This window comes from Rhinoderma darwinii, chromosome 1, assembly GCF_050947455.1.
Source record: "Rhinoderma darwinii isolate aRhiDar2 chromosome 1, aRhiDar2.hap1, whole genome shotgun sequence".
Lineage (NCBI taxonomy): Eukaryota > Metazoa > Chordata > Amphibia > Anura > Rhinodermatidae > Rhinoderma > Rhinoderma darwinii.
Genome location: NC_134687.1, coordinates 64,014,681 through 64,041,279, shown reverse-complemented (window position 1 = coordinate 64,041,279; position 26,599 = coordinate 64,014,681). Strand labels below are relative to the sequence as shown.

The following is a 26,599-nucleotide window of genomic DNA, read 5'->3' as shown; positions in this document are numbered from 1 at the left end:
ACAATGACCGGCAGTAATCCACTGCAATACAGAAGCATTGCAGCGTATTATAATAGCGATCAAAAGTTTGCACAGAGAAGTCCCCCAGTGGGACTACAAATAAAGTTAAAAAAAAAGTTAAAGTTTGAAATTAATAAATGTCCCAAGTAAAAAATAAAATAAACCCCCCCCCCCCCCCACTTTTTCCCCTTACAAAATACTTTATGAAAAAAAGTAAAAAGTTACTCATATTTGGTATCACCGCATCTGAAACGAACCCAACAAAAAAACGATTACATTATTTAACCCGCACGGTGAACTCCGTAAAAAAAATATAATCCCAAAATCAACGCCAGAATTGCTGTTTTCTGTTCATCATTCCTTCAAAAGAATTTGATAAAAAGTGATCAAACTGTCAAATCTACTCCAAAATGGTACCAATAAAAGTCGTCCCGCAAAACAAAAGCCCTCATACAGCTGCATCGGTCAAAAAATAAAAAAAGTTATGGCTCTTAAAATATGGCGACACACAAGCAAATAATTTTGAAAAAGTGTTTTTAGTGTGTAAAAGTAGGAAAACATCACAAAATCCATATAAATTTGGTATCGTTGCAATCGTAAAGACCCGCTGAATAAAGTTATTTATACCACACGGTAAACGGCGTAAAATTAAGAAGCAAAAAAAGATGGCGAAATGTATGTTTTTTTTTTTCCAGTACCCCTCTAAAAAAGTTATTAAAAAGTTAATCAATAAATGATATGTAGGATTAACACTACACAACTGACGTTGTATTGATAATAATATATATACGTTAACTTGTGTTCAAAATGAGTATCACTGCCTATATGAACGATTAAAATTTAATTTTATTGTAGACATCAATGACTAAAAATGGGCTAAATAGCCAACAAAACTATTAGAGGCGTAAGCACGGCGACCAGTCGGGGGGGGGGGGGTGCAAAGGGATATTGTATTTATCTGTATACACCTCCAAATGCCTGAAGAATTCTACCCCTTCAAATTAGAATATAAACACCTGGTCATCCATGCCACTAGAACTATGTCCCAACGCGTTTCAGCACCCCTTGTTAGCAGGGTTCATCATCAGCGGTCACAATGTTTATTAGTTCAGAACACCAGAGGCCGGTTAGCACCAGTTGCGTGCTTTAACATTCACCCGGCTCGTGCACGACACTGGTCAGCTGGTCGAACACGAGCGGAGTGAACGCCGGCCATATATAGTAGTAGTCCCTTCCACCATACGAGGACACGGCGCCCGGCTGGCCAATCCCATGCAAGCACACGCCAGTGACGTCACCTGCACGAGGCGAGCTCCCGGATGCACAGTGAGGCCGCAAGTGAGCGGAGCAAAAGGGTCCCTAGTAACAAGGGATCATTAGGCGGCCATGTAGAGAACTGGTGGACAGTTGCTGGCAATAAATAGAATGAGAGACACTTAAGCATGAAGAAGAGGAACTAAAATCATTCTATTGAAATTAATATGGAAAAATGTAGCAAACAGCTACTACAAGGCTGCTCCACTAAACATCGGGGGTAGGATGATGAACATACAGTGGCAGACAACTGGAAATATATAGATGGTCAGGGGGACTAAGTATACATGTGTATGTAGGGACTGTAGGTGCCCTAATGAAACACACCAGGAGGAATAATCTGATGGGGGTCGGATTATAAGAAACAATTAAAGGATAACTGTTCATTGAGGCCCGCAGGTTTCACGGTCTGCTTGTGAAAAATCTATTGGGCCTCTTTTTGCCGAATCCTCTTGTCCAGATCCCCCCCCCCCCCCTAGCTGATGGCCGTACATGTTCAATCCCCTGGAATTTGATGACATTCGTGTTAACAGCATGGCACTCCCAAACATGCCTTGCCACCAGAGTATCCTCATTTCTGCGGATATCACCTATGTGGACCCTAATCCTTCTCCTGAACTCTCTGGAAGTCCTGCCAATGTATTTCAGCCCACAAACACATGAAATAAAAGATAGACAATTCCCCTTGTTTTACAATTAATGAAGGACCTATTATTAAAAGTCCTCCCTGTAGTGTGACTACGAAAATTATTGCGGCATAGTATGGAGTCACAAGCCTTGCAAGATCCGCTTCTGAAAGTGCCCTTAATGCCATGTGTAAGTCAAGACGTAGGAGAGGTAGGATGCAGGTGGCTATGTACCAAGCGGTCCCTGATATTTCTACCCCTCCTGTAGGTCACCAGTGGTCTGTCACCCACCAAACTTCCAATGTCAGTATCCGTTTTAAGAATCCCCCAGTAGGCTTGTAGGACCCTCATCACCTCCTTATGCACCTTCGGTAGACTGTAGAAGGTGGCAAATTGTGGATGATCAACACGGATGAAACGTTGTTCATCAGTACTCAGCTGATTCAGGGATTTGCCTCGATTTTATTAATTCCTTCAATGTATTACCAAAGGTCTTCATTGGGTGACTCGGTAAAATACGATAGCAGGCTAGATCACCCAAAATGCGATGGCACATGATCTTATACGGACTCCGATCCATCACCACAATATTACCACCTTTGTCAGAAGGCTTGATGACAATAGTCTCATCTTGTTCAAGTGCTTGTAGACCAGCCATCTCCTCTCTAGAGGTATTGAATTGCATGGAGAGAATCCACTTTCCTTAATTGATCCACCACTACCTCTAGGGTACTTCTCCCCTGAAGGGTCGCCCCATTGTATCAGGGGTTGATAACTTGACCCAAAATGCCGGTCTCTATATTGGTCCCTAGCTGATGGTCGTATATGTTCAATCCCCTGGACAAGAGGATTCGGCAAAAAGAGGCCCAATGGACTTTTCGCATGCAGACCGTGAAACCTGCGGGTCTCAATGAACAGTTATCCTTTAATTGTTTCCTATAATCTGACTCCCATCAGATTATTCCTCCTGGTGTGTTTCATTAGGGCACCTACATTCCTTACATACACATGTATACTTAGTCCCCCTGACCATCTATATATTTCCAGTTGTCTGCCACTGTATGTTAATCATCCTACCACCGATGTTTAACGGAGCAGCCTTGTAGTATCTGTTTGCTAAATTTTTTCATATTAATTTCAATAGAATGATTTTAGTTCCTCTTCTTCATGCTTAAAGAGGCTCTGTCACCAGATTTTGCAACCCCTATCTCGTATTGCAGCAGATCGGCGCTGCAATGTAGATAAGAGTAACGTTTTTTTTTTTTTTTTTAAACGAGCATTTTTGGCCAAGTTATGACCATTTTTATATTTATGCAAATGAGGCTTTCTAAAATACAACTGGGCGTGTTTAACGTTGAAGTACAACTGGGCGTGTATTGTGTGTGTACATCGGGGCGTTTTTACTTCTTTTACTAGCTGGGCGTTGTGAATAGAAGTGTATGATGCTGACGAATCGGCATCATCCACTTCTCTTCGTTAACACCCAGCTTCTGGCAGTGCAGACACAGCGTGTTCTCGAGAGATCACGCTGTGACGTCACTCACTTCCTGCCCCAAGTCCTGCATCGTGTCGGCCACATCGGCACCAGAGGCTACAGTTGATTCTGCAGCAGCATCAGCGTTTGCAGGTAAGTAGCTACATCGACTTACCTGCAAACGCCGATGCTGCTGCAGAATCAAATGTAGCCTCTGGTGCCGATGTGTCCTCGCTCGTCCGACACGATGCAGGACCTGGGGCAGGAAGTGAGTGACGTCACAGCGTGATCTCTCGAGAACACGCTGTGTGTCTGCACTGCCAGAAACCGGGGCGTTGTGAAGAGAAGTGGATGATACTTCTATACACAACGCCCAGCTAGTAAAAGAAGTAAAATCGCCCCGATGTAACGAATACAATACACGCCCACTTGTACTTTAACTTTAAACACGCCCAGTTGTACTTTAGAAAGCCTCATTTACATAAATATAAAAATGTTCATAACTTGGCCAAAAATGCTCGTTTTAAAAAAAACAACAAAAAAAACGTTACTCTTATCTACATTGCAGCGCCGATCTGCTGCAATAGGAGATAGGGGTTGCAAAATCTGGTGACAGAGCCTCTTTAACTACATTCCAGCGCCGATAAAATGATGTAGGAGATATGGCATTTTTAATCTGGTGACAGAGCCTCTTTTAATATGAGGAGGAGCATGGCAGGCCTGGGGACCTTCATCAGACTTCCACGATAAAAATCAGCACCCTGCGATAGTGTCATGGGTGGGCTGATGGGATGACAGAGAGGGCCTTCCCACTCTTTCTTGCGGCTGAGAATACATGGTCGTTATTGACTGCGGCATCTAAGTGGTTAAACGGCCTGGATCAGAGTTATCTTGTATTAGAACTCAGTAAAGGGTTATCTCTAGGTGGTGTTTGAACATCATGTTCTAGGTGCATGTAGTTATTAACCCATTCCTGACATTTGCCGTATGGGTACGCCATGGAAAGCAATGACTTCCCGCATCTTGCCGTACCCATACGCCGAATGTTTGGGACCGGCTCAGAAGTTGAGTCGGTGCCATCATCACTGGATCTCAGCTGTATCTTACAGCTGACATGTAATGGCGGGGACCGAAATTGGCTTCGATCCCAGCCATTAAACCCTTAAGTGCAGCGCTCAAACGCGATCGCTGCATTTAAGGTGTTTGCAGCTCATCGGAACCCCAGCAATGAAATTGCCGGGGTTCCGGTGGCTGCAATGGCAACCGAAGGCCTAATACTGGCTTCCCGGTCTGCCTAGCACGGAAACCGGTCAAGATCCGCCCGGCGGCGGAGCCTGATCGGCTTCCGTAGCTGCCGGCAAGATGGCGCCGGCTCAGGAGCTGATTCGGCGGTGGAAGTCAGCTGTATGTTACAGCTGACATCCACCTGTAACGGCAGGAACCGGAGCTAGCTCCGATCCCTGCCATTAACCCCTTCGATGCAGCAATCGAAAGCGAATGCTGCATCGTAGCGGTTACTAGCAGATCGCCAGCCCTGACAGGCAATCGGGACTGGCGACTGCTGCTATGGCAACAGGAGACACAATGGTCTCCTGCTCTGCCATTACGGAAGCCGATGCCTAATTGGCTTGCTGTCAGTGAATAACTGACACATCGAATACATTGCACTACATAGGTAGTGCAATGTATTAGAAAAAAATAAATCTGACAGCTGGACCTTCAAGTCCCCTAGTGGGACTTGAGAAAAAGTGTAAAATAAAAAAAGTATAAAAAAAGTGAAAAAAATAAAAGTTTGTAAACAATAAAAGTTTCAAGTAATAAAATAAAACACAATCCCCCTTTTACTCTTATCAAGTCCTTTATTATTGAAAAAAAATAATAAACCATACGTATTTGGTATCGCTGCGACCGTAACGATCTGAGGTATCAAAATATTATATTATTTATTGCACGCGGTGAACAGCGTAAAAAAGACCTGTAAAAAACGATATCAGAGTTTCTGTTTTTTGGTCACTTTGCTCTATAAATATAGGCATAAAAAGTGATCAAAAAGTCGCACGTATTCCAAAAATGGTACCTATAAAAACTATAGCTTGTCTCGCAAAAAACAAGCCCTCACACAACTCCGTCGACAAAAAAAATAAAAAGTTATGGTTCTCACAACTTGGCGACAGAAAAAATACATTATTTTTACAAAAGTAGTTTTATTGTGCAAAAAGTTGTAAAACAAAGTCCTATAAAATAGGTATCGCCGGAATCGTACTGACCCGCAGAATAAAGTTAACATGTAGTTTATAACGCATGGTGAACGCTGTATAAAAAAAACTAACTAAAACGATGCCAGAATTGCGTTTTTTTTGTTTACCTGACCTCCCAAAAAATAGGATAAAAGGTAATCATAAAGTCGCATGTACCCCAAAATGGTACCAATAATAACTACAGCTCGTCCCGCAACAAACCAGCCCTCATACCACTACGTCTATGAAAAATAAAATTAGTTATGGCTCCAATAAGTCAGGAAATAAAAAATATGCAGTTGTGCCCGAGGGGAACATTTCTTCTGTTTTGAAGAGGCGATTTATCAAGGACCTAAAATTAGGGAACCAGGAAAGGGAGGGCCCAAACATATCCGCTGGAAGCGCCGGTGCCCGTATTATACCAGGAAAACACTTCCCAGCAAAATTCCCCAAACTGCAAAGGCGCGGAGTGTGGACCAAAAGGGGGATAATAAAGGACGCCATATATCCGTGCGACACCGGCCTGTGCAGAAAGGATTGAGCACAGCGTAACACACATCTATGGATCATTTTATTGTTTTTTTTTTACCCCATTATTATACCACCTGACTATGCCCCTTATATACTCCGCCCAGCTTACATGTACCGCCACATTATAAACGGAAACACCAGCAATACTCAAACAAATCTACTACCAAGCAAAATCCGCTCTCCAAAAGCCAAATGGCGTTTCCTCCCATCTGAAACCTACAGCGTCCCCAAACAGCAGTTTCCTTCCACATATATGGCACCGTCATACCCGGGAGAACCATTTTAGCAATTTTTGGGGTGTGTGTCTCCAGTGGCATAAGCTGGGCACGACATATTTGCCACTGAAATGGCATATCTAGGGAAAAATATAAATTTTTAATTTGCACCATCCGCAGTGCATTCATTTATGGAAAAGACCTGTGGGGTGAAAATGCTCACTACACCCCTTAATAAATGCCTTGAGGGGTGTAGTTTCCAAATGGGGTCAGTTCTCAGGGCTTTCTTTTTATTATTTCACATCTGAGCCTCTGCAGTTGTGAACCAATACTTTGTAAATCTCCAAATTAGGCCTCAATTTTACATGGTACGCTTTCACTCCTGAGCCTGGTCGAATGTCCAGGCAAAAGATTAGTGCCCCATGTAGGGTGTTTCTAAAACCATGAAACCCAGCATCATAATTAGAGAGCTGTCTTGTTATGGTGGCACAAGCTGGGCACCAAATATTGTCCACATATCTGTGGAAAAAATCCCATTTTCACTCTGCAACATCGAGTTCACACTTAATTTCTACAAAACACCTGCAGGGTTAAAATGCTTACTACACCACTAGGTAAATGCATTGAGGGGTGTAGTTTCCAAAATTGGGTCACTTCTGGGGGGTTTCCACTGTTTTGGGCCCACAGGCGCCCAGAAACCAATCCAGCAACATCTGCACTCCAAATGGCGGTCCTTCCCTTCTGAGCCCTGCCGTGTGCCCAAACAGTAGTTTATGACGACATATGGGGTATTGCCGTACTTGGGAGAAATTGCTTTACAAATGTTGGGTTCTTTTTTTTTTTCCTTTATTTGTTGCGAAAATGAAAAAATTTACGCTAAAGCTACATCTTATTGAAGAAAAAGGATTGTTTTTATTTTCACTGCCCAATTCTAATAGATTCTATGAAACATCTGTGGGGTCAAAATGCTCACTACGCCCCTAGATGAATTCCTCAAGAGGTGTAGTTTCCTAAATGGTGTCACTTTTTGGGTGTTTTCATAGTTTTTTCCCCTCAGGGGCTTTGCAAATGTGACATGGCCTCCGCAAACCATTCCTGCTCAATGTGATCTCCAAAAGCCAAATAGCGCTCTTTCCCTTCTAAGCCACGCCGTGTCTCCAAACAGCCGTTTATTACCACATGTGGGGCATTGTTTTACTCGGGAGAAATTGCTTTACAAATTTTGTGGTGCTTTCTCTCCTTCAGTCCTTGTGGAAATGAGGAAAAAATAAGCTAAACCTAAATTTTCTTTGAAAAAATGTAGATTTTTATTTTCAGGGCCTACTTCCAATAATTTCTGCAAAAAAACTGTGGGGTCAAAATCGCTCACTATACCCCTAGATAATTTCCTCAATGGGTGTAGTCTCCAAAATGGGGTCACTTGTGGGGGGTTTCCACTGTTTTGTCTCCTCAGGGACTTCGTAAATGTGACAAGGCCTCCGCAAACCATTCCTGCTAAATGTGATCTCCAAATGGCGCTCTATCCCTTCGAAGCCCTGCCGTGTGTCCAAACAGCCGTTTATTACCACATGTGGGGTATTGTTTTACTCGGGAGAAATTGCTTTTTCTCCTTCAGTCCTTGTGGAAATGAGAAAAAAAATCGCTAAACGTACATTTTCTTTGAAAAAATGTTGATTTTAATTTTCACGGCCTACTTCCAATAATTTCTGTAAAAAACCTGTGCGGTCAAAATGCTCACTGTACCCCTAGATAATTTCCTTGAGGTGTGTAGTTTCCCAGATGGGGTCACTTTTGGGGGATTTTGACTGTTTTGGCACCGCAAGAGCCCTTCAAACCTGACATGGTGCCTAAAATTTATTATAACAAAAATAATGCCCCAAAATCCACTAGGTGTTCCTTTGATTCTGAGGCCGGTGCTTCAGTCCAGTAGCACGCTACGGCCACATGTGGGATATTTCCTAAAACTGCAGAAACTGGGCAACAAATATTGAGTTGCATTTCTCTGGTAAAACCCTCTGTGTTATAAAAAAAAAATTGTATTGAAAATTTATTTCTGCAAAAAAATATGACATTTGTAAATTTCACCTCTACTTTGCTTTTAATTCCTGTGAAATGTGTAAAGGGTTAAGACATTTTCTAAATGCTGTTTTGAATACTTTGAGGGGTGAAGTTTTTAAAATGGGGTGACTTTTTTGGGGTTTCTAATATATAAGGCCTTCAAAGCCACTTCACAACTGAACTGGCCCCTGTAAAAATGGCCTTTTGAAATTTTCTTGAAAATGTGAGAAATTGCTGCTAAAGTTCTAAGCCTTGTGATGTCATTGTTTGCCAATCTAAAGTAGACATATGGGGGATGTTAATTAGCGACTATTTTGTGTGGTATAACTGCCTGTCTTACAAGCAGATACATTTAAATTGAGAAAAATGCTAATTTTTGCAATTTTTCGCAACATTTTGGTGTTTTTCACAATTAAATACTGAACATATCGAGCAAATTTTGCCAGTCACTTAAAGTCCAATGTGCCACGAGAAAACAATCTCAGAATCGCTTGGATAGGTGAAAGCATTCCGGAGTTATTACCACATAAAGTGACACATGTCAGATTTGAAAAATGAGGCTCGGTCAGGAAGGTCAAAAGCGGCTAAAGAGGGAAGGGGTTAAGGAAGAATTAAACTTAAAACGAAAACGATCTAAACCTGGCGCAGCTATCTGTATCAAAGCTTTGTGGTTCTTTCATGTATAAGTGATTCACGTAATCAAACCGAAGTCTCTAAGCAATGTTTACGAGGACCAACCTGTCCATTGGGCATTGCATTTTGGAAGTCTGTTTTCGAGAATACTGACTATTCTCTCAAATTGATGTATCTCTTTAATTTTGTTCAGTGTCCTCAAAAATGGAATAGTTCGGGATTTCCAGCTTATTGCTACTGTCCATTTTGCTGCAGACAGAATATGTGAAATTAATTTTCTGCTTTTGTTTAGGTATATCAGGGATGTCTGCGTTCAGCAACGCCGACCAAGGAGATAACTTGACTTGTAAATTTAATTTAGAGTTAACTAGGCGTTCTATTCTTTTCCAGTGAGCCTGTACCACTGGACAGGACCACCATATGTGGGCCATAGTTCCCCTCTCTCCACAGTTTCTAAAACAAATATCCGGACTACCCGGGAACAATTTGGCTATTCTATCAGGAGTAAGATACCATCTTGTTAAGATTTTATACGAGGTTTCATGGCTAATTATTTTAAGGTTATGTAAATGACACAATCGTCCTCGTGTATTTGAACGATCATTTGGTGTAAATGGCCATTCTGGCGATCTGTACATCTTGGATGATAAAACATCCCCTATAAACACAGCAGAAGGATAATACAACATATAAGATTCCATACACACTGATCATGGCTGTAAGGAAAGGTTAGGGGGACTACATTATGTTTTCTATGTGTTTTATATTATTCTGAGATTAAAGTATCCACATCCTCCACTTTGACAGGTTGCTGTAGACCCGAACAGTGAAGATGGCGGATGACAATTTTGATCCCTGCGAGTGCATTTGCTCCCATCAATATGCAATGCGGAGACTGATTAATTTGGTAAGGATAATACCCGATTGTTTTATTAATATTTTATCTTGGCAGCACCAGCATAATGTAATATTTCTGCATTTAATCTGTTATTAGAAATGATGAATGGGCTGATTTTACATTATTCAGCTCTCTTAGGAATTTGAAATAACCTGCAGTTTTGCTGGAGGCTTGTCTGTTTTATGGGGCCTGTAATCTGGAGTTTATTGACAAATTGCTGTTGACTAAAGGGAGTTTTACACTGGGCAATTATCGGGCAATCAAGCGTTCATAGAACACTCCTTGCCGATAATTGCCCTATGTAAACAGGGCATCGATCAGCAGATGAACGAGCAAACGCTCTATCGTCGTCTGGTCGTATAGGTTTAAAAAACTGAAATATTATCTTTGTCGGCAGCACATCTCCCTGCGTATACAGGTAGACTCGCTGCCGACATGATAATGTATGGGGACGAGCGATCGGAGTAATGACCGCTTGTCCCCATACATGGCTCCTTGTGAGAGGAGCAACTGAGCGCCGATCAACGAGCTGTCTCTTCCTCCTCCATTTGGGGTCTATTGTTTCTACTGCGGCCGTGTGAATAGGGTTTAACGGGTCTGCAGAAAAACGTAAGTGACAATAATCCTGTATATGGTTTCCTGTACACATATTGGGAAATCATACTTTAAAGGCTGTCTCATCTGGACAACCCTTAGGGTATGTGCACACAACCTATTTTCAGGTGTAATGGAGGCGTTTTACGCCTCGAATTACGCCTGGAAAGATGGCTCCAATACGTCGGCACACATCTGCCCATTGCTTGCAATGAGTCTTACGATCTGTTCAGACGAGGTGTAATTTTTTGTGTCGCTGTCAAAAGACGGCACGTAAAATTACGCCCGCGTCAAAGAACTGCAGGACACTTGAGACGTTTTTGGAGCAGTTTTTCATTGACTGCAATGGAGAACAGCTCCAATTACGTCCGTAAAAGACACAGCGAAAAACGCGAGTACACGCAAAAACGTCTGAAATTCAGGAGCTGTTTTCGCCTGAAAATGACTCTGTAATTTCAGACTTATTTTGTGTTGTCGTGTGAACATACCCTTATTCTAAAGTAAGATGATCTGCTGATCATTGTCGGTCTGGACATTGAAACCCCTGGCAGTCTACTGTGGGTGGCCAAAATGGATCCGCCCAGCAGGAGCTGGTTTTGCAATGGTTTTTAGATCTGGTTACTAGAGGGGACGATCCCTTTTAATTTAAAGTGACATCAAAACTGCAGCATCACTTTTATGGGAGGTGCACTAATACTTTATAGCAATATTTGTTCTGCGTTTCGGGGCAATGTTTACCGCTTTCATTTACTGGGGAAAAATACTATTTTGGAAACTAGTTTATTATACTTTAACCCCTCTGTTTTTTGCCTTTTGTACAGCTAAGGCAGTCTCAGTCTTACTGCACTGACACAGAATGCTTACAAGAAAGTGAGTATATTTACCTGTTGCCTCCAGAATAATTTTTCTGTCTGAAATGATAAATAATGACATAACCTTGTATGAGCAGTTAATAGGGTTCTGTCATGAAAAGCTTCCACATCCACTAATAGGGGCCAAAATGAAAAGCCACTATGAGGGACCTGGCGCGTTTATTCATACACAGATGGCCATTTATTTGAATAGCTGACAAGTAATACTACATTTATGCTGCTGCAGGGTACATTTATAGCCAGACACGGCTGATCGCCGGGGGTTGGAGTACAGCCGATCACCTGGAATTGTTGTGGAGTATAAATTTTGCATTATATATAGTTACATAGTTAGTACGGCTGAAAAAAGACACATGTCCATCAAGTTCAACCAAGGGACGGGAAAAGGGAAGGAAAAATTTCTACACATAGGAGCTAATATTTTTTTGTTCTAGGAAATTATCTAACCCTTTTTTAAAGCCATCTACTGTCCCTGCTGTAACCAGCTCCTGCTGTAGGCTATTCCATAGATTCACAGTTCTCACGGTAAAGAAGCCTTGTCGCCTCTGCAGGTTGAACCTTTTTTTTTCCAGACGGAGGGAGTGCCCCCTTGTTTTGTGAGGGGGTTTTACAAGGAACAGGATTTCACCATATTTTTTGTATGTGCCATTAATATATTTATATAAGTTAATCATGTCCCCCCTTAGTCGTCTTTTTTCAAGGCTAAATAGGTTTAATTCTTTCAATCTTTCCTCATAACTGATTCTCCATGCCCCTAATTAGCTTCGTCGCTCTTCTTTGTATTTTTTCCAACTCCAGGGCATCCTTTCTATGAACTGGAGCCCAGAACTGGACTGCATATTCTAGATGAGGCCTCACTAATGCTTTGTAAAGTGGTAATATTACATCCCTGTCCCGCGAGTCCATGCCTCTTTTAATACACGACAATATCCTGCTGGCCTTTGAAGCAGCTGATTGACACTGCATGCTGCTATTGAGTTTATGATTTACAAGTACACCCAGATCCTTCTCAACAAGTGAATCCGCCAGTGTAGCGCCCCCTAGGACATATGATGCATGCAGTTTGTTGGTACCCAGATGCATAACTTTACATTTATCTACATTAAACTTCATCTGCCAAGTGGAAGCCCAAACACTTAGTTTGTTTAAATCTGCCTGCAATTCATGAACATCTTCCATAGACTGAACTATATTACATAGCTTGGTGTCATCTGCAAAAATAGAAATAGTGCTATTAATCCCATCTTCTATATCATTAATAAATAAGTTGAATAATAGTGGTCCCAGCACTGAACCCTGGGGTACACCACTTATTACCGGGGACCATTCAGAGTAGGAATCATTGACCACAACTCTCTGGATTCGGTCCTTTAGCCAATTCTCAATCCAATTACAAACTATATTTTCTAAACCTATAGTCCTTAATTTACCCATTAGGCGTCTATGGGGGACAGTGTCAAATGCCTTTGCAAAGTCCAAAAACACTAAATCCACAGCGGCCCCTCTGTCTAGACTTCTGCTCACCTTTTCATAAAAACAGATTAGGTTAGTTTGACAACTTCTGTCCTTAGTAAAACCGTGCTGGCTGTCACTTATAATGCTATTTATTGTCACATAATCCTGTATATAGTCCCTCAATAGCCCCTCAAACATTTTCCCCACGATGGATGTTAAGCTTACTGGTCTATAATTACCCGGGGAAGACCTAGAGCCCTTTTTGAAAATAGGCACCTCATTTGCGCTGCGCCAGTCCCTTGGCACTATACCAGTCACTAGAGATTCTCTGAATATTATGAAAAGGGGGACAGAAATAACTGAACTAAGCTCTTTAAGAATTCTAGGGTGTAACCCATCTGGTCCCGGGGCCTTGTGCACATTTATTTTATTTTATTTTATGGCATACTATAATAAAGTAAGAATATCTCTCCGTCTGAAATAAAAAAAAAAAACATCTACTGGGTGAAAAATCTCAAAGCTGCTTCGAAATGATTTCTCTCGGCATTGTAAAACATGTTCAGATATACCATTTATTAATTATTTTTTTTACCCAGATTAGAAGACACACTTTTTAGCAAGAGAAAATCTTTCTAAAACATGTGTGCATCTGAAGTCAGGTGGTCTGACCGCTAAGATCCCTGACCAGTAATGAATAGAGCAGCGGCTGCTAATAGGGCATAGGGACAGGGGCTGTCTTGAGTCAACCCATCCACTGCCCTACACCAACAGGGACAGTGGCAATAGCGCTTCCATTTCTTTAGACCACTAGAGAAGCTGGCATGAACCCTAAACCATAATGGAAGCAGGCGTTAAACTCTCCACTACCCTAGACCATCGGGGAAGTTGGCATTAACCCTTCTGTCCAGGTCCCCCATCGCATTTCTGTTTACAGGCCTATGTAATGACATACCGTTCATTGGGAATAGGGAGAAAAGTGGGCACCACTAACGAATACTGGAAGAGTGCCAGTCAACGTTTGCGATAAACATGTAAAAAATATGTATAGCAAAGTCGCGCGTATAGCAGACTGCACATCTAGATATGAATGAGATCCCTTTATTACCACAATACAAAGTATAAAGCAAACAGACCAAATCTTAAAACACTTGAAAATGCCCCAATGTGTGTGGGACACCAGTCCTGGCCCCTGGTTAAGCCACACGAAGATCAGTCATGGGAAAGACTAATTATGCAGCATACATCACCAATCCGATAGAAAACCATGTATAAGATATGCATGCTGGGTTAGAATACCCCTATTACACAAACATGTCTCCCTACACCAGGGGTCTCAAACTCAGCCAGGTAAATGGGCCGCACATAGACAAAATGTGAAGTTGACGGGCCGCATTACTTTCAAATTTGATAAAATACAGTATTATTATTAATCCATTCGTTACTTGAACTACTATAACAATACTACGTTACTACCGTGTTTCCCCGATAGTAAGACACCCCCGATTGTAAGACGTATCGGGGGTTTCAGGGGGGTCGGCTAATATAAGCCGTACCCCGAAAGTAAGACATATGTCTTACTTTCGGGGAAACACGGGGGTATTGCCGCCTCCTGCCCACTTCCGCGCCGCCCCCCTCTCCATACGTCACCGCGCCGTCCCCTGCACTTGCTCCTGCTGCAACTGCCGGAATCGAAGCGCGCGCCGATTCCGGCAGTTTAACCCATTAAATGCTGCTGTCAATAGTGACAGCGGCATTTAATGTGTTTGACAGAGGGGGGAGCTCCCTCTGTCACCCGATCGGCGCCCCCGCAAACAAATCGCGGGTCGCCGTCGGGTTTCCATGACAGCCGGGGGTCTAACAAAGACCCCCAGGTCTGCCTTCAGCATCTGCCTGTTAGGCGATGCCGGAGGCATGACCTAATAGGTTGCCTGTCAGTTTTACACTGACAGGCAATAATGCTTCGGTATACTAAGTATACCAAAGCATTATATATGCGATCGGCACATCGCATAGTGAAGTCCCCTGGTGGGACTAAAAAAAAAAAATGTAAAACAGTTAAATAAAGTTTGTGAAAAAAAAAAAAAAAAATTCGACAATTTTTTTACAATATAAGACATACCCCGAAAGTAAGACATAGTCGGGCTTTTGGGGATAAAAAGAAAGTAAGACACTGTCTTACTTTCGGGGAAACACGGTATAATAATACTACATTACTAGAATAATAATACGTTACTATAATAATAGCTCTAGGTTTAAACTTACCGGAAGTTTGCGAGTTTACTCCACGTACTTATTTTAACGATCCAGTTTAAGTGTCGCTAAATGCAGTCTGGCTGCTCAGTTGGCAGCGTTTGGCAGACACAAGAATGTCCGGATTGGGCAGCCCCTTTTTAGATAGTGCCCTCTGTAGATACTGCCACCCTCCTGTCGATCGTGCCACACCCTCCCTAGATAATTCTCCAGTGCCCTCTGTAGATCGTGCCACAAACATCCCCCTATAGATAGCTCCATTGGGGCTCCCCCTAGGAGTGAAATACCCAGCCAAAGCGTTGCCTGCACTTTGGCCGGGGATTCCTCTCCTGGAGGAGCCCCTCACGTCACTGTCCATATATGGACAGTAACGTCAGGGGATTCCTCTCCTGGAGGAGCCCCTGACGTCACTGTCCATATATGGACAGTAACGTCAGAGGCCTCATCTATCAATGGAATCCCCGACCAGAGCGCTCTGGCTGGGGATTCCACTCCTAGAGGGAGCCCCAATAAAGCTATTTATAGAGAGCGGGTGTAGCGCTGTCCAAAGGTTTGGGGTGTGTGGTACTATCTACAGGGGAGGGGGTGCAGTGCTCCTCCTTCGGCCTGCTCTCCCGCTGTCGGCAGCCGCAGATGACCGCTTCAGGAGCCTCTGCCCTACACCGATGTATGATGTTAAAAAACACCTATGACAAATCAAGGTATCAAACAAATGCATATACAATGCACTAATAAAGTATACCAAAATACAACCGAGGGTGCTGGTGGTGGCGGCTAGATCACCATGAGGACCAAAAGAAACCATGCAATTCGCCGGACTGCCAGCCTCGTCAGTTTTTGGGCCAAAATTTTGTCACATTTTTTGCCCCACGGTTTCCCATTTTTAGGTCCCTTCTGTTTCTGATTGACCGCGCCACTTTAAAGTTAAGTTATGCCCCTTGTCGAGCGTGTGAAAAAAAAGTGTCTAAAACCGTTAATAAATGTGGCACACCGCATGTATGCCAGAATTGTGGCGCTTTTTGGGTAGTAAATCTGCCCAGTGTTTAGTGCAGTATAAAGAAAGGAGGGCTAGTGTGGCTACCTGTGCTTTGGAGAGTGAGGATGACGTTAGTCACACACGAGTCTAAGGTGCGATCAGGAATGTGAGACTTTTCACCAGAATAAAGAACAAGATGTACTGGTTTCCACTCCTGTTTTGAAAGCGGTGGGAGCTCCTTTTGTTAGTGACATCACTGACATATCTGTGGACTGACTAAAATTAAGCTTCTTACATCTATAGTGTCTTCAGGTTATTAACTCTTGACCAGATTTCATTCCGGAGTGGTTTCTCCTCGAGTTGTGACTGCATGACCTCTCTCTGTAAATGACTAATAAAACCACTGGCAAGCGACAAGGATATAGCTCATAGTCACACAATTGTGTAATCGATGAAATCTGCATCATCTCAGATTAAATGTAACTAAAGGGAATATAAATTATATAAAGGATTACCAAAAGGAAAAGTCGTTCTATAAATGTCACATATTAGAAATCCAAAGCTGCACATATACTGCTACACATTTCTATGAAATTTGAACATTTCTTATATCCCATTAAAGAGACTCTGTCACCAAATTATAAGTAACCAATACGGAGGACAACCTAAATACCCCTTAAGAATAATGCAAAATAAATTAAATTGTTTCAAGTACTATGTCATATATTGGGGGAGGGCAAAAACCAATTGATGCCCATGACTATTAGTAGCGTTAGTTATGACTCCTAATTATATATTAGAACAAGAACCAAAGAACAGAGTCAAAACCACGATATTATAGATAAAATTGCAAATTTTTATTAATACATAACACAAAAACAATGAATATAAATGCTCATATATTAAAATCAAGGATGACTACCCCAGTGTGGAAAAAATGGAGGCCAGACACCTGTATGTGATGGGCTAATGTAATGGCATATGCATAAGGTAGATAGTACAAAAGTACGTGAATGAGAAAGCAAGCAAGTCACTGAAAACAGAAAGACCATCAAAAAGTATGTGTCATGTTTGTGAGGTTGTAACTATTGGTGCCCCTTGGCACACATAGGTCACTAATAAAAAGAAACCTATGCAGCTTGATGTGAATAGCTTACCCATAATGTATAGCACTATTTGTCTGGCGTCACACCCAGACAAATAGGTGTGACGCCAGACGAATAGTGCTATACATTATGGGTAAGCTATTCACATCAAGCTGCGTATGTTTCTTTATTAGTGACCTATGTGTGCCAAGGGGCACCAATAGTTACAACCTCACAAACATGACACATACTTTTTGATGGTCTTTCTGTTTTCAGTGACTTGCTTGCTTTCTCATTCACGTACTTTTGTACTATCTACCTTATGCATATGCCATTACATTAGCCCATCACATACAGGTGTCTGGCCTCCATTTTTTCCACACTGGTGTAGTCATCCTTGATTTTAATATGAGCATTTATATTCATGGTTGTGTTTTATGTATTAATAAAAATGTGCAATTTTATCTATAATATCGTGGTTTTGACTCTGTTCTTTGGTTCTTGTTCCACCACATTATAAGTGTCCTATCTCCTACATAAGGAGATCGGCGCTATAATGCAGGTGACAGATTGTTTTTCTAAATAAAAATCACTGCTATTTTCACCACGTTAGGAGCGATTTTAGCTTTATGCTAATTGGCTTCTTAATGCCCAACTGGGCGTGTTTTTACTTTAGACCAAGTGGGCGTTGTACAGAGGAGTGTATGACGCTGACCAATCAGTGACCAATCAGCGTCATGCACTTCTCTCCATTCATTTAGTCAGTGCATAGTGACACTGGGTTATTCACTATGTGCTGTCTTATACTGACATATTAACGTTACTGAAGTCTTTAGACAGTGAATAGACATTCCTTCCAGCCAGGACGGGATGACTATTCACAATCCCAGCACTTCATTAACGTTTGTTTGGTACTTACAGCAGAGCAAAGCGTAATCTCGCTGTAACCTGTCATTTACAGCGAGATTACGCTTGCACTGCTGTAAGTACCACAGAAACGTTACCGAAGTGCCGGGATTGTGAATAGACATCGCATTCTGGCTGGAAGAAATGTCTAGTCACTGTCTAAACACTTCAGTAACGTTAATATGTCAGTATAAGACAGCACATAGTGAATAACGCAGTGTCACTATGCGCTGTCTAAATGAATGGAGAGAAGTGCATGACGCTGATTGGTCACTGATTGGTCAGCGTCATACACTCCTCTGTACAACGCCCACTTGGTCTAAAGTAAAAACACGCCCACTTGGACATTATGAAACTCATTAGCATAAAGCTAAAATCGCTCCTAACGTGGTGAAAATAGATCGTTTTTCTAAATAAAAAGCATTACAGCGCCGATCTCATTATGTAGGAGATAGGGCACTTATAATGTGGTGACAGAGTCTCTTTAAATACTGCCAGACATTAGGCTTTGCCCCTGATCCAGCCGGGCACGCCCACAAAACCTCATAGAAACACCTACTTTTGGTCATATTTGCATTATATACGCCCCCTTTAGAGGTCCTGCAAAAAAACAAACCAGGATGGATGTAAGGTGTGCCATGATACGTTTGTGGTTGTCGGTAGGAAATGTTTCTCTATATTCCTCAGCTGGGATTAGTAGGGAATTCAGGTGGCACACATGCCAAAAATACAGCAGTGTCCTCTGCCCTGGGTTGTGTGTAGAAAACTTTTTATATTTAATCTCCCAACCACTTTACCTGGGTATTTATTTTTTTTCCATTTATGATCAGAAACAACTCCGCTATCTCTATATACATTTCCATCATGTCTGCAGCACATCTCCCTGTTTACACAGATGCGCTGCCGACAACGATAACTTTTATTGCTGCGTAAAAGAGCAGATCAGTCGAACGATCGTTTGCCCGTCCATTGGCCTGTGTAAAAAGGGCCTTTACAGATTACAGTAAATGCTGCCATGGTGTTCATTTTGTATCGGAGTTCTAGACTTTTATATCCCTTATATTCTTGATTCAATATGGTTTTCCAAATTATCCATAAATCTCAGACGGCCAACATTTTTATGGACAAGTTGTCCAGGTTAAAAACAAACCTGGCACAACCCCTGTGTAATATATAAAAATAGCCATACTATAAAGAGGAACCCACTTTAAAACTCTATTTTAGTGCATCTTTAGTGACTTGCTTCTTGTAACACCAGCAGCTCTGACCCATAAAGGGTGAGTAATAAGCTTTGCTGCTGTCTATATTGTACAAACCGGCATGTATTTATCCATCAGGTAGGTAGAGATGGTAATAAACCGCCTCTGGTTTCAGTCTTTCTAGAAGACGTCTGTTACTCTGATCGCCAGCACTTGCCTTCTGTGACTGTACAATAAACCTTTAAATCCGTCACTGATGATTCGTATGCAGACCATCCTGATGTTTATACGTATTCTGCAGTCCACAAGTGGTTAACTAAAATTTCTCTAAAAATGCCCAGTACAAAATCTGACAGTATGTGAGGAATAGTAGGTGACAAATGTTTGCCATTTAACTCAGGTGTGTTTGTGTGTGTGTGTTTTATGTTTAACAGTGTAGGTGTGTTCAAAAATGTGTGAACTTTGCTGATTCTGAGTCTTTAGGGAGAGGTTTCTTTTGTTTTTGTTTTTTTCAAGTGTATCTGGAAATGTAAACGTTTGACAAACTTCTGACATGTCCTAGACATGTGGGGGTCCGAGCACTGAGACCCCCAACAATCGCTAGAACGAAGCAGCTGAAGCGCTCGTGTCTGTTCAGCTATTTCCGGAAATAAATGTATCTGTGTACAGACTCCATAGAAAGTCTATGAGCCCGTATACAGATACATCGGCTTTCCGGAAAAAGCCGAACAGACACGAAGCGGCTGAGCGGTCACACGAGCGCTTCAGCTGTTTCGTTCTAGCGATTGGTGGGGGTCTCAGTGCTCGGACCCCCACCAATCAAAACTTCTGACATGTCTCTATGACATGTCAGAAGTTTGTCAAACGTTTAGCTAGACTTGAAGCACCAACCTATTCTGCAGCGCCTTACAATCAGGTAGGTAAAAACACAAGTAAGGCTGGACATATATACAGCTATTCTTCCCGGCTCCCCCATACACATGCACGCTCTGCTCGGCTGAAAGCTCATGTGTTCACTGAGAGAAAGCCTTTCCCAAACTTGTCTTGCAGAGGCTTATCTAATAAGATACAAAAGGAACGGGCATGTTAACCTCTCCCCCGTCATCTGCCATCGGGGAAGAGTTGGGTCGCCGCCATACATATAAGGGCCTGTTGACATCACCGTTTCCCTTCTGTTGAGGATTTCCGTCTGAGGTTTCCGTCGGGTTAATCCCTCAACGGGAAGGCAAACGGAAACCTAAGCTTCCGTTTCCCTCACCATTGTAATCAATGGTGACGGAAACCTAGCTAATGGTTTCCGTCTGTCACCGATGTGACAGGGTTCTGTTGTTCTTGACCGAGCCAATAGCACAGTCGACTGCGCTATTCCGTCAAAACGACGGAACCCTGTCACATTGGTAACAGACGGAAACCATTAGCTAGGTTTCCGTCACCATTCAGTTCAATGGTGAGGGAAACAGAGGCTGAGGTTTCTGTTTGCTTTCCGCTGAGGGGTTAACCCAACGGAACCCGGACTGTGATGTGAACGCAGAAAAAGGCTTTGTTCACATTTGCGCTAGGGCTACGTTCCGGAGCTCGGAAAGGAGACCTGACAGATAAAAAAACCAAACAAACAATAGGTTTCTGTTTCCATCACCATTGATGTCAATGTTGACTGATCCTGTGCCAATGGGTTCCGTTTGTCTCAGTTGTGCAAGCGTTCTGTCATTTTGAGGAAATCAATACCGTAGTCGTGTGTTTTTTGTTTTTTTTTTCCTTTTATGGATTTCGTATGAAAGTTTTTTGTTCTGCTCCACCTGTATAAAACTACATGTAAGAGTGTACAGGGTGATTGAATATGATTTTCTGTACAAGCCTTAGAATGTTGTGACAGAGCCTCTTTAAGTGCCCTATCTCCTATATAAGAAGATCGGCGCTATAATGTAGGTGACAGTAATGCTTTTTATTTAAAAAATTATCTATTTTAAACCACTTTATGAGCCACTTTTAGCTTTATGCTAATGAGTTTCTTAATGCCCAAGTGGGCGTGTTTTACTTTAGACCAAGTGGGCGTTGTACAGAGAAGTGTATGACGCTGACCAATCAGCGTCATACACTTCTCTCCATTCATTTACACTGCACTAGCGATATAGTTATATCGCTATGTGCAGCCACATACACAAACACTAACATTACTACAGTGTCCGATAATAAATATACATCACTACCAGCCTGGATGTGATGTTTATTCAGAATCCTGACACTTCTGAATCTTTTCTGTGAGATTCCAGCAAGGTAAGCGTAATCTCGTTTGAAATGACAGGTTACATCGTAATCTCGCGAGATTACGCTTGCCTTGCTGGAATCTCACAGAAAAGATTCAGAGGTGGTCAGGATTCTGAATAAACATCACGTCCTGGCTGGTAGTGATGTATATTTATTATCGGACGCTGCAGTAATGTTAGGGTTTGTGTATGTGGCTGCACATAGCGATATAACTATATCGCTAGTGCAGTGTAATTGAATGGCGAGAAGTGCATGACGCTGATTGGTCAGCGTCGTACACTCCTTTGTAAAACGCCCACTTGGTCTAAAGTAAAACATGCCCACTTGGGCATTAAACTCATTAGTATAAAGCTAAAAATCGCTCAAAGTAGTTTAAAATAGATCGTTTTTCGAAATAAAAAGCATTACTGTCACCTACATTACAGCGTCGTTCTCCGTATATAGGAGATAGGGCACTCATAATGTGGTAACAGAGCCTCTTTAACATAGGATGACTGTCAGCTGAACGCTTCTTTGGACTGTAGTTATCAGTAGTATTTCCCCCCTCTTTTTCCATTAACATGCATGGTTGGTTTGGCCCAATGTTCACGTTATTTCTTGAGTAGATGGATAATTGGCTTCTAGACGCTTCTAGCAACATTCATCTCTAGGAAAGTCAGACAGGAAGAATCCATGTTGTTGAATCACGGTTTCCCCCTTCTACAGATATTGGCCAAGGGTCTATAGACCAAAGATGCCATTGAAACCATCAAAACATTACTGGTTATGGCCTGTAATGTGGCCCTTTTTTAATCTATTTTGTCTCCTTTTATTATGTTCTCTCACCATAGTTTTATGTTTTACCCCTTTTAGTCGTAACAATGGTCATTGTTACGAGAAATTGGAAAAAACTCTTAAGACTGATTTAATCATATTCGCTTTATCTACTCTACAGTACCAGGACCAAATCCTTCTAGTGATGGTGGAATAAGTATCGCAATGATCGTCATGGCCTGGCTTGTCATCGGTTTCACCTTATACCTGCTGAGACCCAGGAGTCTCCGAGGATCAAGGGCCACTGGAAAACCCACTACTCCACATAATGTAAGTGCAGAATCCCAAGTGTACAGGCAATTTGAAGAGTTTCTGTCACTAGAATAGTAATGCCCCATCTCCTAGATAATCTAATAGCCGCTGTCACACTGATAAATAAACTTTTTGGGACACAATTTTCACTAAGTTATGAGCTTTTTTCTAAATATTCAAATGAGCCTAACTAGACAAGTTGGTGTCAATACCAGCGGTTCTCCTGAGGTGGAGCCTCCTCACAGCCTCTGATGCTGTCCAATCAGCATGAAGCTGCTTCACACAGTGTGAGAGACTGAGGCTGGAGGGAAGGGCGATCACTCAAAACAGCCATATCTTGGGGCACCAGTATCGCAGTTCTAGCTGTGACACAACCGGAGATATCCCCAGTTGAAAACCCAGTCGGGAATGGAAGCTGTATACTATATGATCACGCGGTGTTGCTGGGCAGGGAAGGGGGAGAAGCTGTATGCTGATTGGACAGCGTCATACAGAAAACATTACACCACCCAGAGTAAAAAAAAGTCACCTCCTATTTGACTATTATGGAAAAATGCTCAGAAGTTTGCAAAATTGTTCTTGAAAAAAAAAAAAAAATCACACTAGTTATCATCAGCAAAGCGCCTATTAGATTAGTTAGGAGATAGGGAATTAATAAACTGGTGACAGATCCCCTCTAAGAACCAGGTCCAGATTTTCCACCGTAAATGAGACCACCTCTGAACATGAAGATATATTTTTCTGTTTCTAAATTATTGCCGTTACAATTCATGAAAATATGACATTGTAATTTATTACAAAAAACACAATATTTTTAAAATACATATACATCCCCTAATCTAGGGTTGCAAAAATGTGTACACCCGTGATTGAATGCAACACATAGGCAACCTACTAGTACTTCCTATGTCCTCCGTTACTTTTTTTTTTTTAAAAGGCTTTATTTTCAAAAACTTTTGTTGTACAAAACACGCACCAATATATAGTCAAGACAAAATAAAGGACATCCAGAAAGGCAAGTATCAGAGAGAAATGACAATCCAGAGTAAATACGTTACAGAACATATGCCAAATAAATGAGATTATCATTCCTGAGAGCCCAACTGAGTCCAACTACTATACACACACATTAATCCTGTTGCTCAACCCCCCCCCCCCCCCACATTTCCAAGTGATGCTTTAACCGCAGTCCCAAGAGTCTCCAACCACCTCAACCAAATTTTCCCAAATTTATCTGGGCACTTCCTACTAAGGTAGAGCTTCCTATACATAGGTACATACTTCTTTACTAGTTGCAGCCGGTGTGTCAAACTCGGGCAGTCTGTGCTCTTCCAACCCATAATTACAACCTTCCGAGCACAAAACATGACAAAGCGAAAGAATATCTTATCATAGTGGTTGTTTATAACGTCATCCATAATGCCCAAGAGGCACATCTGAGTGGTAAGCAGCTGCGGCAGCTCATAATGGGTATGAAGAAATTCCACCACCTCTGACCAAAAGGGGGCAACTCTGGGACACATCCACACACAATGTAGGAAGGTGCCAGCATCTGACTGGCAGCGAAAACACCTATCCGAAGCTAATGCTCCCATCCGCTGAAGCCTAACTGGTGTGTAATAGATCCTATGCAAAAACCTAGACTGTATTAGAAAATCCCTTTCACTCACCACTGAATCAAAAAAGGAAGATTCCACCTCCCGTCAGTCCAGGTAGGGACATCATCCCTCCATCGCAGAAATGCCTTATCAAATGGTCTAGTTCCCATGGATGTAATGAGGGTGTATAATTTAGTGAGGACCCCTGAGAGATCTGGAGCACTGAGCAGGTCCTCTAATCCAGAGAAACCCAACTGAGGCGACGAAGAGCCAAATTGGGCACAACACGCATGTCGTAGCTGGAGATAATTAAAAAAAACCATGTCCCTGAAATGTTCTATCTCCCTTGAAGTTCAGAAAAGGATACCAAGTCAGAATCTGCATTACATATCTGCCCTAGAAATTTGACCCCTGCCCCATACCACATCACAGCTCCCGATGATGATTCCAGATGAGGCAACCAAGGATTACTCCATAGTGGATTCCCAGGGGAGTAGAGGGGACCGTAGTAACCTTTAGCAGAGCATGCGCTGTCCTCCAGCTACCGACCGACGTGAGAGTGGTAAACAGCTCGGAGATTTAAATCTGTAGAGCAAATTTGTTAGACTTTCATAAGATGTCATAAGCGCCCCTACTAGTGCAGTGGCTGCGTTACTCAGATCTATATCCATCCACCAGCGGGCAATCACCAGTTGAGAGGCTAAATAATAGGAATAAAGATTTGGCGCCGCCATACCCCCCCCCCCCAACGTTTAGGGGCTTGCAACAGACTCAGGCTAAACCGAGGAACTCCACCCTGCCAATAGAATGTTCGCAGTATACTATCCAGCTGCTTAAAAACATTTTTTTGTAACACAACAGGACAGGCTCGAAATAGATGTAAAAATTTAGGTAAGTATATCATCTTAAATAAATTAATCCGTCCATACAGTAACGGAGGAAGAGTCCTCCAGGTATGCAACTGTCTCTCAGTGGCCACCACCAAAGGGTCAAGATTCAGCTCCCGATATCTTGTTAAATTAAGGGAGATCTCAATCCCCAAATATGTAAATTGGGAGACTATGTGCAATGGGACAGCGAGGCCCTGTCTGGAGCAATAACTAGGAGAAAGTGGAAACATAACGGATTTAGCCCAATTTACAGATAGACCAGAAAAACTACCAAATGTGTCAATCAACTCAAAGAGCGAAGCCAAGGAAGGACCATCATCCGCCAAATACACCAAAGTATCATCTGTATATAAAGACATTTTTTTCGGTTATGCGACCTCTCATTATACCATATAGCTCAGAGGAGTGACTGATAGCCACTGCCAAGAGTTCGATGGCCAGGGCAAATAGCAGCGGAGAAAGTGGGCATCCCTGACGGGTACCACGTCCCAGTACAAAGGTATATCTAGATTCGTTCTCACCCTAGCACAGGGCCCTTCATAGAGACGACGAACAAGTGCCATAAACCTTGGACCAAAATTTAACCTGGAAAGAAGCATCCAGAGATATCGCCACTCAACCGAGTCAAATGCCTTATATGTATCCAGAGAGAGAACGAACCCAGGAGACTTACCTGCAAACGCCGATGCTGCTGCAGAATCAACTGTAGCCTCTGGTGCCGATGTGTCCTCGCTCGTCCGACACGATGCAGGACCTGGGGTAGGAAGTGAGTGACGTCACAGCGTGATCTCTCGAGAACATGCTGTGTGTCTGCACTGCCAGAAGCTGGGTGTTAACGAAGAGAAGTGGATGATGCTGATTCGTCAGCATCATACACTTCTATTCACAACGCCCAGCTAGTAAAAGAAGTAAAAACGCCCCGATGTACATACATAATACACGCCCAGTTGTACTTTTGCAAGCCTCATTTACATAAATATAAAAATGGTCATAACTTGGCCAAAAATGCCCGTTTTTAAAAACAAAACAAAAACGTTACTCTTATCTACATTGCAGCGCCGATCTTCTGCAATAGGAGATAGGGGTTGCAAAATCTGGTGACAGAGCCTCTTTAAGTGCACTAGAATAAACGTCACAGAGCCTCGGCACCAAAACCTCTCTGTTGGCCCTATACCATTCACCTCCCAAACCATCAAGTCCCGGTGTTTTACCTGAAGGCAAGGATTGAATAGCGGCATCTATTTCTTCCGCTCTGATGGGGCTATCCAACTCAATAGCCTGAGCAGCTGATAGACTCCACAAAAGAAGGGAGTGCAAAAAACTCCACAGTGCTAACTGGGCCGTTACATTTAGAACTATATAGGATGGAATAAAAATCACAACATATCTGATTTATCTCCTTCGGGGTAGTTCACAACACGCCTTCCAGGGAGAGAACAGATGGAATGGACACACAGT

The 26,599-nt window shown here is 42.4% G+C and overlaps 1 protein-coding gene across 4 annotated transcripts in view; it reads left to right on the top strand.

Moving 5' to 3' along the window:
- Positions 1–26,599, top strand: part of SMIM14 (small integral membrane protein 14) — a 70,064-nt gene that overhangs the window by 31,944 nt on the left and 11,521 nt on the right. For all 4 annotated transcript variants that reach the window (XM_075859293.1, XM_075859285.1, XM_075859302.1 and 1 more), the window contains exons 2-4: positions 9,896–9,995; positions 11,402–11,450; positions 22,523–22,671. In XM_075859293.1, the coding sequence (XP_075715408.1) occupies positions 9,921–9,995; positions 11,402–11,450; positions 22,523–22,671 (273 nt within the window). In that variant the 5' untranslated portion in view covers positions 9,896–9,920. The remainder of the gene's footprint in view (positions 1–9,895; positions 9,996–11,401; positions 11,451–22,522; positions 22,672–26,599) is intronic.